This window comes from Malus sylvestris, chromosome 3, assembly GCF_916048215.2.
Source record: "Malus sylvestris chromosome 3, drMalSylv7.2, whole genome shotgun sequence".
In the NCBI taxonomy this organism is placed as follows: domain Eukaryota; kingdom Viridiplantae; phylum Streptophyta; class Magnoliopsida; order Rosales; family Rosaceae; genus Malus; species Malus sylvestris.
In genome coordinates this window covers 1,187,758-1,200,978 of record NC_062262.1, presented here as the reverse complement: position 1 = coordinate 1,200,978, position 13,221 = coordinate 1,187,758, and the positions used below count along the sequence as shown (strand labels likewise).

The 13,221-nt window shown below is 37.0% G+C and overlaps 2 protein-coding genes and 1 long non-coding RNA gene across 4 annotated transcripts; 2 read left to right on the top strand and 1 right to left on the bottom strand.

Annotated features, from left to right (window-relative positions):
* The first annotated feature begins 654 nt into the window (after nt 1–654).
* LOC126616099 (uncharacterized) lies at nt 655–1,982 on the top strand. The gene is made up of 2 exons (XM_050284099.1): nt 655–687; nt 771–1,982. Exons 1-2 carry the CDS (start codon nt 678–680, stop codon nt 1,928–1,930), a joined length of 1,170 nt encoding a protein of 389 aa, XP_050140056.1. The 5' UTR covers nt 655–677; the 3' UTR covers nt 1,931–1,982.
* A 1,942-nt stretch (nt 1,983–3,924) lies between these two features.
* On the bottom strand, nt 3,925–4,945 carry LOC126616116 (uncharacterized). Its single transcript, XR_007621008.1, has 2 exons — nt 4,540–4,945; nt 3,925–4,456 (listed from the first exon to the last, which is right to left on the bottom strand). It is a non-coding gene; the product is annotated as an uncharacterized LOC126616116 (long non-coding RNA).
* Nucleotides 4,946–6,195: 1,250 nt separating this feature from the next.
* On the top strand, nt 6,196–7,876 carry LOC126616101 (delta(12)-fatty-acid desaturase FAD2-like). 2 transcript variants are annotated; one of them, XM_050284102.1, is made up of 2 exons: nt 6,196–6,299; nt 6,531–7,876. In XM_050284102.1, the coding sequence occupies exon 2, from the start codon at nt 6,551–6,553 to the stop codon at nt 7,712–7,714; it is 1,164 nt and encodes a 387-aa protein (XP_050140059.1). In that variant the 5' UTR covers nt 6,196–6,299; nt 6,531–6,550; the 3' UTR covers nt 7,715–7,876. The 2 variants fall into 2 exon arrangements, with proteins under 2 accessions (XP_050140059.1, XP_050140058.1); XM_050284101.1 differs by having other exon boundaries at nt 6,520–7,876.
* Nucleotides 7,877–13,221: the final 5,345 nt, after the last annotated feature.

Below are 13,221 nucleotides of genomic sequence, written 5' to 3'. Positions count from 1 at the left end.
AGAAGAAAGCAGGGTTGAAGCAACTATTCACTAGTGACGATTGGGCCAACCACAATTTCAGCCGCTCAAATACAGGTCGTATGGTGGAAAGTATAGTGCTTGATCATGCTTTTTGGAGTCAAACAGAACATGTGTGTCAAGTGTTTGAACCTCTTTACAAAGTTTTACGGATCGTTGACACAGAAGTGTATCCTACTATGGGGGCAGTATATGAGTTGATGCGTGTAGTGAAGGATTAATTGGAAAGAAAACATGGTGCAAGGTGGGTCGTAAAAATAATTGAAGACCGATGGTATAAAACATTATACCACGATTTGCATGCAGCAGGTATAAATTATGTCATAATTTGCAATTCATTTCTTTAGTTCCATAAGTATTATTTATCTTATTAGAGTATGTGTTTCTTTGAACAGCATATTATTTGAATCCCCAATACCAATACAGACCCGGTGTTGGAGATGATGGTGACCTTATACGTGCTGTACATAATGTATACTCTAAATTAGACCCTGCATCACCAGCAGTTGGCCAATTTGGAAATGAGGTACACAATTACTTAAATTATAATAATTACTTTGTTGGATTAAACTAACACAATTTATTGTATTCAGCTAACATGGTTTAAAGATGCAAGAAGAACATTTGGAAAACCAACATCAGTTGCTGCTCGAACAAATATGTCTCCTAGTGAGTATAAACATATTTCACTATAAGTTTATAATAGAATTTGTTGGAGTTATTAGGCTTATCAACATTATTTTTCATTGTAGCTGAATGGTGGATCATGTATGGGACCGATGCACCAACTGTGAGAAAGTTAGCAATAAAAGTATTATCACAAACAGCTTCCTCATCTGCTTGTGAAAGAAATTGGAGCACATTTGCACTCATACACACAAAGCAAAGAAATAAGTTGGCTCATAGTAGCTTGGAAAAATTAGTTTATTGCTACTACAACATGAAGCTTCAAATTCGAGATAAGGAAGCAGAAATCGATCATGTCGACCGTGGTGACCCACTAGATGTGTTTGATATTGTTGGTGAAGATGATGATACGGAGGGTAACCAACTTTTTCAATGGATTAGACCTCTTCATTTAGATGATGATGAAGGCAACCCAGCTCCCAGAGTTGCTGAAGAAGCACGTAATGAAGGGATAAATGTAGAAAGAGTATTAGAGGATGAGGTGGGATCTAGCAGCGCTGACTCTTTCGAAGAACTTTTGCACCCAAGACCAAGCAACACTGGAATTCCACCTTTTTCCAATCCTACACAACCACAACATCGTGCTGATACTAATGATAGCTCTAGTACAAGATCAGGATACTCACCTACCACCGGAGGTGGGAATGATGAAGGACATAGTGGAGCTGGAGGTAGTGGAGCTGGAGGTAGTGGTGGTGGATATGGAAACTATTATGGACCACCACCTCCCGGATATATGAGCCCCTTCACTGGTGAGGCAAACTTCACGCATGCAACACAGGATGATGACCATGGCAGTAGGCGGGCAGGACCAGGAATTGGTGTCATAGGGAAGGACTATACTCGCAGAGAAAGAGGCAAAGGGATTTTGTCAAGTCAAGAAGATGACTCGTTATCTAGAACTTCAGACTCTGTTGGATTGGGAAGTAGTAACTATGGTTATACTCATAACCAACCATTTCCCTACCCTTCATATCCCATTCCTGTTGGGATGGAATCGAGCGACTCATGGAAACAATCCCAGCCTCAATCTTCAAATGATTTTTCTTATGGACAACCTCAACCAATCTCAGATCCATATGGGTGGCATATTAACAATTACATGCAAAACTATTTTGGGGATTTATCATTTGATAACTACTCTTCACAATACACTCATTCTACACATAGAGATGATGAAGATAATGACAAATTTGAACCTCATAGGAACTCTATGTGGTACTAAAGTGTAAAATATTGTACTAATTCATTATATATAAATGATTATGGTGTGTTTAGACTTCTTTCATTAATTACTACATATTTTCTACACTCATAATGTTTGTCAGATCGCTATATAATCAACTTGATAATGTTAAATCCATCATGCAATGCATTTCCTTCCAATTTTTTGTGATAAACTAATAGATAATTGACTAAATAAACATCCTACAAAGTTTCAATAAAAATTTCCAAGTTTTTCTTACAATTTCCGTGGTTTCCATGTAATTTTTATCGATATCGATATTTTATCGATATTTCCATCGATATTTCCGTGTTTTCGGACTACCGATATTTCCGATATCACCGATATTTTCTTCCTTGGTGTGATGTGTGGATGTATGTATCCCTCAAAGGATGGGATCCTTTTAACTTTTGCTTCTTGGTTTTTTCGAGGGAAGGGTGATAGAAAATTTATAAATGTGTGTTGTGATATGTGGATGTATGTATCCCTCAAAGGATGAGATCCTTTTCGGTTACTTTTTGGGAAAATTTTAAGAATTCTCGTAATCTAGGCGTTGATTATATATTGTGCAATCAATTTTCGTCAGATATTATTTTTATTTAATTTTAAATAAAAAAATTTAAATAATTTATAATCGCACAATATACGATGATTGACTAAGATATAAAAATTCCTAAAATATTAAAAAAATATGCTCTCCGAATTCCTTCCTCCTAATCCACCAAATTAGAAAATTTATCCCTAGAATCTCATCTGCTCTCTTTGCCTTCTTCTCCATCTCCTCTTTGATCTTCATTTTCGGTACCTGATTCCACACCGGTTGCAGACAGACCGTACAAAAAGAGCATCCAATTTTAAATGGATTTTATTCTTAGTAAAAATTCAATTTTAAAGGCTTTTATTCTTTAAAAAAACATCCAAATTATTAAAAGCTTGAATGTCTCAAGCTCATCCATTATTCTTGAAATTCTCCGTAACCTTTCCTGCTAAAAAAAAAAAAAAGTAGATAACTATGATTTGTCACCAATTACTTCTCTTTAAAGAAAAAAAAAATGCTTTACTTAAGGCTTATTGATGCTAGCCAACAAGGCTTTTATCTCAGCGGCTCTCTGTCTTCATTTCCATCTCCTCTTTGATCTTCACTTTCGGTACCTGATTCTTCACCAGTTGCCGACAGAGAGACTGCAAAAAAAATAAATAAAATAAAAAATAAAAAAATCCAATTATAAAGGCTTTTATTCTAACAGAGCATCGAATTTTGAAGGCTTTTTATTCTTAAAAAAAACATCTCTCAAGCTCATCCATTATTCTCCAGTATTATTAACCCAAACCCAAATTCTTAAGGCTCTTTTTTTTTTTTTTTTGGAAGATAAATGCTTAAGGCTTTTATTCTTAAGTGAAGCATCGAATTTTAAAGGCTTTTATTCTTGAAAAAGCATCCAAATTATTAAAGTTTATTCTTGAAAAAGCATCCAAATTATTAAAGCTTAAAATGTCCCAAGCTCATCGATTATTCTCCATTATTAAAGCTTAACCCAAACCCAAATGCTAAAGGCTTATTGATGATAGACAACAAATAACTCATTGTTTAACTCACATCACCACATACGTCACAATGCATCACAAAGTAAATTATTAGAACTAGACAAGTGTTGTTATTGGACTCACACTCAAAATATAATTATCATGCATTTCTCTCTAAATAATAAACGAAAATAAGAAATGAGTGGGTGCAAAATGACTATATTGGAATGCTAACAGTAATTCCTCTTCTTTTTTTCGGCTCAAATATGACACGTGAATAGTTTAATCTAATGTTAATTAGAATATGAGCATCCAAAACATAACTAATTGGGACATGAACGTCTAACTTGTATAAATTAGTCTTTCGATTTAGGAAAGTTCCATCCCTCCATAAAAACATTGTCATAAGTTGGGATATTTTTGTCTAACAAATATAAATTTGCAATTCTACTTTTATAAGAGGGAAGAAAAAACTGCAAATTAATCTCTTCACATTGTTCCAAAAGGAACTTCATGCATAACTTTCAGGTACGTACAACAAAACAAACAGCTTTGACAAAACTGGTTTTCATAAGCTCTTCAGTACACCATTCTCATAACTTTTGTTGAAAAGAAAAAGGATTGACAAAAAATGGAGACTATCGGACGGGTGCACGAGATACTGTCTCTTCAGTTACCCGTCTTTCTCTTCTTTGACCTTTTTGCCCGAGGTTTTGCATTCTGTTTTGAATTATCTGTAGAGTGTTTCGGCTTCGAAGGAGCTGGTTTCTCCATTTCATCTTCTTCAGCCGAAAAGGTGTCACTTAAAGACCCGTCTTCTCCATCAGAACTGAGTACCAACTCCTGAACAGTATCTTCATCCATGGCAACTTGGTCCTGGCGCTCAGTCCTGGTAACCAGGACGAACTAAAGACAGCAGTGCCTTCCTCGTCCCTGGTGCCATCTTCATCGCTTTCTCGTCCTTTACTTCCAAACACAGATGAATGCTCGCCCACAAGGACACTGGAACCAATTAGCATGTTAGATAATGGAACACTAAACATGGTACTGTGGAAATGAAATCAATAGACAACGCGATCTCAGACCTGGAATATTCCGGCAACGAAGCATTTCTTTGTTGTGCTACTTCACGTAGAGTTGCAACGTACCTAGACAGAGGGCTAGCCCCTGACTTCTTCTCATCTTATGACAATATACAAGGACTTCAGTTTCTCCCAGATGATATCAAAGTAAAACGAAATGACAATATACAAGGATTTTGTTAAAGACACTGATAGACATAACACTGAAGTCCAACAAATGACTCGTCCTCTTCATTAGGGAATGACTAGTACTCAATTTCCCATGTTCTTTAATGGCGTTGCACCAGGAATCAACCATTTCACTCGTAACAACTTCTTTAGATTGTTTCTTTTTCTTTTGTGTAACATCATCACCGTCTTCGTCTGCTTCTATCTCATCATCTTGTGTTTCAGATTCTTTCATGTTAGCATCATTAACTTCGTGACTTAAAAGTCCGATTCCAGAAAGAAACACAAATGATCATGTTCTTATATAATCAAGCAAAAGGTTACTTATTTAACCTAACTAGAAGGTAACTCCTATATTTTATATAAGCAAAAGGTAACTTATATAATCAAGCGAATGGTAACTCCTATATTTTATATAATCAAGAAAACAGAAGGTATAAATTGACGCAATTTACAACGTTTTAGTACTATTTTAGAAAATTAAAACGCCATAATTCATTCTGAAAACGACTCAAAACCTAAAGTAAAAAGGTAACTTGTTTGGGCTTGGGCTTCTACTAACCGAGATTTTGGGCTCGGATTGGACTCTGGAGTCCCCACATATAAGCTTTTGGGCTGTTGGGCTTCAAGTTTTGTTCCCCGTTGATACCGAGGTGAACACGTGAGAGTCGCGTGCGTAACGCCCCCAAGAAAATACAGCCAAATTACTGACTCGGTGACTCCCCTGTGGATCCCACTCTCTGAATCCGTGCTCGGAATATTGACGAGTGTTTGGAGTAGTTTCACTACACAACACAAATCCCATGCAATGGTTTCGTCCTTACTATGTATGTGTCAACCATCCCATTAATTGTAACCGAAATAAAAAAAATCCTCTCCTTCAAAGTTCAAATTCTCCTCCTATTTGAACAATTATGATTAAATTACGTTAATATTATGTGTTTATTTTTTCTAAAGAGAGAAAGACAAGAAAAAACGTGAGATTAGAAAGGAGAGAAGGGAAGAAGATTTGAAGGGGAAAAAAATCCTATTATTCAAAAGAATGCAACTTTTATTCGTCTCCATTTACCCCAAAAGAATGCGTTGGAATGCAACTTTTATTCATCTCTAGTTGTAATGTTCGTTAAATAAACCATCTTTTCGGATATTTTTTGTAAATTATGTGACCTGGTGGTTCATAGTTGGATTATTTTCTTAGTGATTTAAAAAATTAATCAACTGTCAAACATTTCATCATATAATTTATAAAATGTGATATAAAAATGGTCTATCTAACATCATTCTAACCAGATAAGTGGAATTGCATGCCAAGTGTATGCCAAGTGTTTCATCGTGTCAGTTCAATTTCATCAGGTGACAAGCATCCATGCATCTGCATGTGAGCATGGTGGGGCCAACTCTGGTGACTGGTTTCACTCACTTTTATGCATATGCATGAGAAGACGACTACACACACAGGTGTATATATTGATTAAAAGCCATAGTGTGTTTTCTGTGTTGGAGTGCCTCGCAGAGAGAAAAAGCACTTCTAGCTAGAGAGAAGTGCTTTCAGTTTCACCTGGTGATAAACTTCTTCCTCTGCTCAAATCCTTAAGGTGTGTACTTGTTCTGGAGTCATCTACACAGACCTCATGACCATATTTACTCTGTTCAAAACCCTAATATGTTAGATCTATGTTATGTACTCTTAGATCCAATGTGTGCATGTAGTTGTCTCTTGTGATGATTTACAGTTAAATCTTTTATGCTAGTAAAGATCATCAGAGTTTTCTCTTCTTTTTTTTGTTGTGTAAATGCTTTATTTGATTCTTTCAGGACTGCTACAGAGAATTCAAGATCAAGCAAAATGGGAGCTGGGGGGAACATGGTCACCAAAACCAAGTCTAAAAAGCAAGAAGCCACCCACCAAAAAAGGGTGCCAGTCTCAAAACCTCCATTCACTCTAAGCCAAATCAAGAAAGCTATCCCTCCCCATTGCTTCAACCGCTCTCTCCTCCGCTCCTTCTCCTATCTCCTCTACGACCTCGCCTTATCCTTCCTCTTCTACCACATCGCCACCTCATACTTCCACCTCCTCCCTCACCCCCTCCTCTCCTACATCTCCTGGCCTCTCTATTGGATCCTCCAAGGCTGCACCCTCACCGGCGTGTGGGTTATCGCACACGAGTGTGGCCACCATGCCTTCAGTGACTACCAAGTAGTTGATGACACTGTCGGCCTTGTCCTCCATTCATTTCTCCTAACCCCTTACTTCTCGTGGAAATACAGCCACCGCCGCCACCACTCCAACACGGCGTCCCTCGAACGGGATGAAGTATTTGTTCCAAAACCTAAATCCAAAATTCCGTTTTACAACAAGTACTTCAACAACCCTCCAGGCAGGATCTTGAGTATTTTGGTAACACTCACACTCGGTTGGCCTTTGTACTTGGCGTTCAACGCCTCTGGCAGGGACTACGACCGGTTTGCGTGCCACTACGATCCCAAAGGTCCAATATTTTCGACCCGTGAAAGGCTTCAAATTTACATTTCTGATCTTGGGATTGTGGCCGTAACTTATGTGCTCTACCGCATTGCAATGGCCAAAGGGTTCGTTTGGCTTACTTGTATTTATGGAGTCCCATTGCTTGTAGTTAACGGGTTTCTTGTGTTGATCACGTACTTGCATCACACACACTCCTCGCTGCCGCACTTCGACGCGTCGGAATGGGACTGGTTGCGAGGGGCTTTGTCGACGGTGGACAGAGATTTTGGGGTGCTTAATAAGGTTTTCCACAATATAACAGATTCGCATGTGGTTCACCATCTTTTCTCTACAATGCCACATTACCATGCAGTGGAGGCAACAGAAGCAGTGAAGCCTGTCTTGGGAGAGTACTATAGTTTCGATGGGACTCCGGTTTACAAGGCCTTGTGGAGGGAGGCTAAAGAGTGCCTTTATGTTGAGCTGGATGATGAGGATAATGGTGGTGCTAAAAAAGGTGTTTTTTGGTACAAGAACAAGTTTTAATTGGAGATCATATGCATGAGTGAAGGAAATGTACTACGCAGTACGGACTATAGTGGTGCTATTTGGTTAATTTGTTATTTAGTTTAGTATTGTAATGTCATCAATAAATAAGCTTAGTGTAATGTCAATGAATAACTCGGAACGTGGATCTCTTTCAACTTTGATGATGAGCTAATTGGTCATTTTTCTCATGTTCGTTAGGTGCTAGTAGCCTAGTACGCAAATGTAATTCCAAATCCTAAAAAATGATCCAATTATACATATGAGCACTCAAGCGCTAACTAATTAGTATTTTAATATAAAACTAACCGCTTGTTTTAACACATTGAAGAATATTTTTCATAATCTAAACCGATCAATTTAGGTTACCATTGAAAGATTATTCATGCAAAAATTCACTAAAATCAGAACTCGTAATTATTTATCTAAGTGTGGCATGATTAATTACGAACACAAATTGTTGATAAACGATGAAATGTCCACAACAATAATAAAAAAGCTAAATGATCTCCGATTCAAATGAATTTTTTTGCAAGAATGATTTAGTGGTGATATTCTAAAATTTGAATGGTTCGGATCATGAAATTACTTTATGGAGTGAGCTCAACTGAGTAGGCATCGCTCTATTAAAATACTAACTGGTTATAACTTGAGTGAATATAACAACAAATTAATTCCACCACAAGAAATAATTAAAGGCACAAACAAACTATACATGGGTTAACTTCTATAACATGCAGGGAACAATCCTGGGGGGAGGTGAATTGATTTACTACTCAAAGCACTTATGCTGCCACTGGGGTTGGGGCTGGGGCTGGTGATTTACTCAAACCACCCTTCACTACTACGTCACCACCAGGGACGAAGCCAGAGATTTGTGTGAATAGGGGCATCCTCAAACAACAAAGTCATAATTAAAAAGCTCAAAAATTTACTAAACACAATACTTATATATTCATCCAAATTTTTTTTCATACAACAGTCCCTTACAATATCCCTCGACGCGTTTTCATGTTTTGAAAGCGTTGCATGACAACATCATTACCAATACCATCAAATATCTCTCTCTATAAAAATAACCATATTATCATTCATCCATTGATCTCTCATCCGATTTCTCAATCGATTCTTCAGAATTTTCATGGCCGAAAATGCTCTTTCAATGTTTGGTTTAAGAAATCACCACCTGCTTGTTCTCCAATGTTTGGTTTAAAAAGGTAGCAACACAGACAAAAGGCAGCATCTTTTTCTACACTATATTCCAACCAAGTAGGAAAATCATCAAACCAAGCAGGGTTGAATCGTCTTTGCGTGTCTCCATATTTCTTGTAAGGAAAATTATGGGTTTTAGGTTGTTGAGGACCAGCTAGCACATACGCTCGTTGTACTTGATCTCGAATATTGTAATCCAAAATTCGAATTCGCTTACCAAGATCTGATGGAAGATTTGATAAATAAATTATGTATTATCTTGTCCCCGAGTATCATTATTTTTCTCAATAACTGGGGATGGCGACACTGATATTTTTTTGAAAAACCTCTCCATGATGTTACAGTCTGCAAAGTCAATCATATTGATACCAATAACATATAAGGTTCATATGTAATTTGTAGAATTTATAGAATAAAAATCTCAATAAAATTCTTAGACTCTTAATCCTAGAGTATACTATACTAATATGCCTAATAACTAATCCATATCCAACCTAGGCAACAATTCAATTAACCAATATAGCAATACCAATAAGCATACAAATTATTCAACAAATAAACATTTAATTCAACTAATTATATGAATAAATGTATACCCATATTCATAGAATTCGTATTTTCATAATTTCATTCATCAATAATCATAGAATTCATATCAATAATCAATAACCAATTACCATATGATTCAATATTTCTATACCAATTAAACAAAAATTCGTCTTAAATAATTAATTAGGGTTAGAGATTATAGATTTAGGAATTAAAATTTTACCCTAAATATATATATGGCTGGCTGGAGTGGCTGGGAACAGCACCTTGCTCCTGTTCCGTTATGTTTCAAGATGTTGGGAATTTGGGGAAAGAGAGCAGCACCACGCTGCTCTCTGATTGGCAAGGGAAATAAAAAGAAAACGGAGAGATGGGAATCAGGGAATGGGAGTGGACCGTGCGGACAAGCAGTCCCCCCTTTAACATACTTTTTTTTTGTTTTAACATATACGAAACAACGCCGTTTCGTTTCGTTTACTTTTTTTTACCAGGACCAAAACGACGTCGTTTTGATCTGGATTTAAAAAAAAAATATAAGACCCAACTCTACTTCTGCTGAACCAGATCAGTTCAGTGGGGGCTCTGCTGCAGCAAAACTAGATCGGTTTGAGCTGCATGCCAGCGTTAGAAAATTCTCAGTGGGAGCATCCGCCCCCCCTAGGCCCATGGTAGCTCCGTCCTTGGTCACCACCACACATTTTCATGACATCACCCCCACTCCGACCACCATGTTGTCCTCACCTCATTATCACCACCATTGCTTCCGCCATCACCCCACCTCACCACCAACACTGCCACCGCCACCGCCCCCACCCACCGTTATTACTGTTGCGACCACTAACGTCAAATCGAAATCAAAACTTCAGATACATATTTCTAGTGAGGGAGGATCGGATGAGCAGTGCGATAAGTTTATACAGGGAAAATAGACCAACTCACTCTTGTTGTTACGATTGGGCCGGCTACTAAAACCTCGACATAGTGAATTTGAATTGGACTGCTCTTTCGTCTCTCAGTCCATTAGATGGGACCCTTGGGCTAAGTTTCCTAGAGGCCCAAATCACAAACCATGTTGCATACTTCTACATATATTATATTAGGTAGTCCTATTCAGACAACTATTTTTATTTCTCACATATTTATTTTTCTGTAAAAAAACCCAAGTTTTAAAATTTCTAGCCCAAAACTTTAGGATGGAAATACCCCCTCAATGTAATTCGAATGGGAGCTAACCTGACCGCGAAGCCCACCTTGACCTTGCAGGTAGGGCTCCTCGTGAATTAAACAATTAAAATTTTGAATGAATCGTAACAAATTAATGAGAAAAATTAGTAAAAATATGTGAAAAGTAAAAATGCATGTGTAAACAACGATTTTTATTATCTCTACTAATTAATAAAATTATCATTTTAACCCTCTAATTAAAACGTAATATGAATAAGAAATATGAAACAAAAATGTAATTTCACACAACTAAATTTTGCTGTTGTAATGCTAACATATTTATGATTTAAAAAAAAAACTTCTCACTCCTACATTCTCTATCACTCTCTTCCTCTCTCCTATTTCAAAAAATAATAATAATAAAAAATAAAAAAATTTCTCACACACTTTGTACGTGCCCATATGCTCGTATTATATTAGAGGAAATTGTAGAAATGGTCATTCAACTTTAACCCAATTTGAACAATGGTCCATCAACTTTATTTCTATGACCATTGGTCCCTCAACTTGTCAAAATGTGTAGCTATGGTCCTTTTCTTTAACACCGTCAATAACTCTGTTAAATTCAGCCATGTGCGTGGCACATGACACTAAATGTAAGGGCAATTTAGAAAACAAAATATTTCCCAGATAAAAGCATCCCCATCCCTGAAGTCCATACCCATCCCCAGTTTGAATTCGATACCCCATCCCCACCCCAGTTTGAATTCGATACCCCATCCCCAGGTTGAATTCGGAGTGTGCTTTATTGTCATTGAAAGTAATGTAATTCTCAATAATTAATGATAAACCAAAATTTTTATAAAGTTACAAAACGAATACATTCGTGACAAATGTGATTCGATTACCTTCCGAGTGATATGAAGCTGTTGAACCTGATGAATAACCACCTGCGGGTTGATATCCACCAGCATAGGAGACCTGTTGATATCCTCCAGAGGAAGAATATCCAGGTGGAGAGTGGCCGCCAGAAGAAGAGTATGAATATGATGAATAATTTGTTTGTGGTTTGTGGGCAGTATCCATATCCATAACCATACCCATAACTGAATGATGAAAATAGTCATTTCTCACTAGTCTCAACTTCAACCTAGGGATGGGTATCGAATTCAAACTGGGGATGGGTATGGACTTCACGTTGGGGATGGGGATGCTTTTATCTGGGAAATAATTTGTTCCTAAATTGCCCTTACATTTAGTGTCATGTGCGTGGCACATGACTGAATTTAACAGAGTTATTGACGGTGTTAAGGAAAATGACTATAGCTACACATTTTGACAAGTTGATGGACCAATAGTCATGGAAATAAAGTTGAAGGACCATTGCTCCAATTGGGTTAAAGTTGATGGACTATTTCTAAAATTTCCTCTATTATATTATGTTCTCCATGTGAATGACGTGGACTGTACCAAAGAATGTATTTTTTTTGCTGGGGTCGAATAATTAGTACAATCTTCTTGAATAAGTTCAGTCGTTCATTCCCTGCAAGTCGTGTCAGTTCGCTCGTGCGGGTCCCGCGCTACTAAATCCTGGATTACAGACAAGCAAACCGACATCCATCTCTTATCCCAAAATAATTAGACAATGTTTGAAAGTCCTAAATTACCCTCCACGTTTTGCAATATTCCTCCACCCCATTCTTCTTATATTTATTTATTTAATTTTTTTAAAACAATAAAATGTTATTATTACCATTTATTCGTACAATCTTTCTAATGGAGATGGAACTCACATACTTTGACGAGTCTTACTTACTTCTATAAAAAAGATGATATAAGTAATAGTACAACTAGACAACTAAACAAATAATATCCAAAAATACTTCTACAACACACTCACAACGAGCACAATTCTCCAAAGTTGGGTATTGAATTCTGGATGACAACCAATCGTGTTTGGATTTAATCTTGTTCTCATTTTTTGCATATCAAACGCATCACAAATACATTAACTTTTTCATCATCCAAACAAATTGAAATTGAAACTTTAAGTGAAGATAATTACCTTAAGTAAACAAAAATTAGTTGACCCTCAATAGCAGTGAAGATGAGTGAAACTCTTACACCACAGCTTGAGTTCGAACCCGTCTATTACTTAATCTGACAAATCTATAGATCGAAAAAAATAAATCCTGAGCTCCACTGTTAGGCTATTAGCTGTTACGGCAGTTGGACATGTGTTGTTATTACCGTTTTGACCCTACTGCTTTCCTATTTGGTGTCGTTTGGTAGGGCAGAAGAGGAGTGAAGTAAAAGCAACGGATGACCAAAATTGTCTATTCATTATTTCCAAACCAACCTCGGATACTTCCGAATCTTTAACCTTTGTGAAATTCAAAAAATGTTGTGACCGAAGTAACCATTGCCCTAATTACAATTTTAACCCCAGCAGAGGAGCAGTGGAGTAATCTCCAAGGGCACTACAGTCATTTAAAACATGCAAGATGGCAAGCAAGCAAGGGCAATATCGTAAAACTAGATTTCAAGAATGTGGGCCCACAAGTTGAAAAAATAAAGTAGAA

Bases quoted from the DNA above. Each gene is read 5' to 3' on its own strand.
- LOC126616101 (XM_050284102.1), top strand. From the start codon at position 6,551: ATGGGAGCTGGGGGGAACATGGTCACCAAAACCAAGTCTAAAAAGCAA.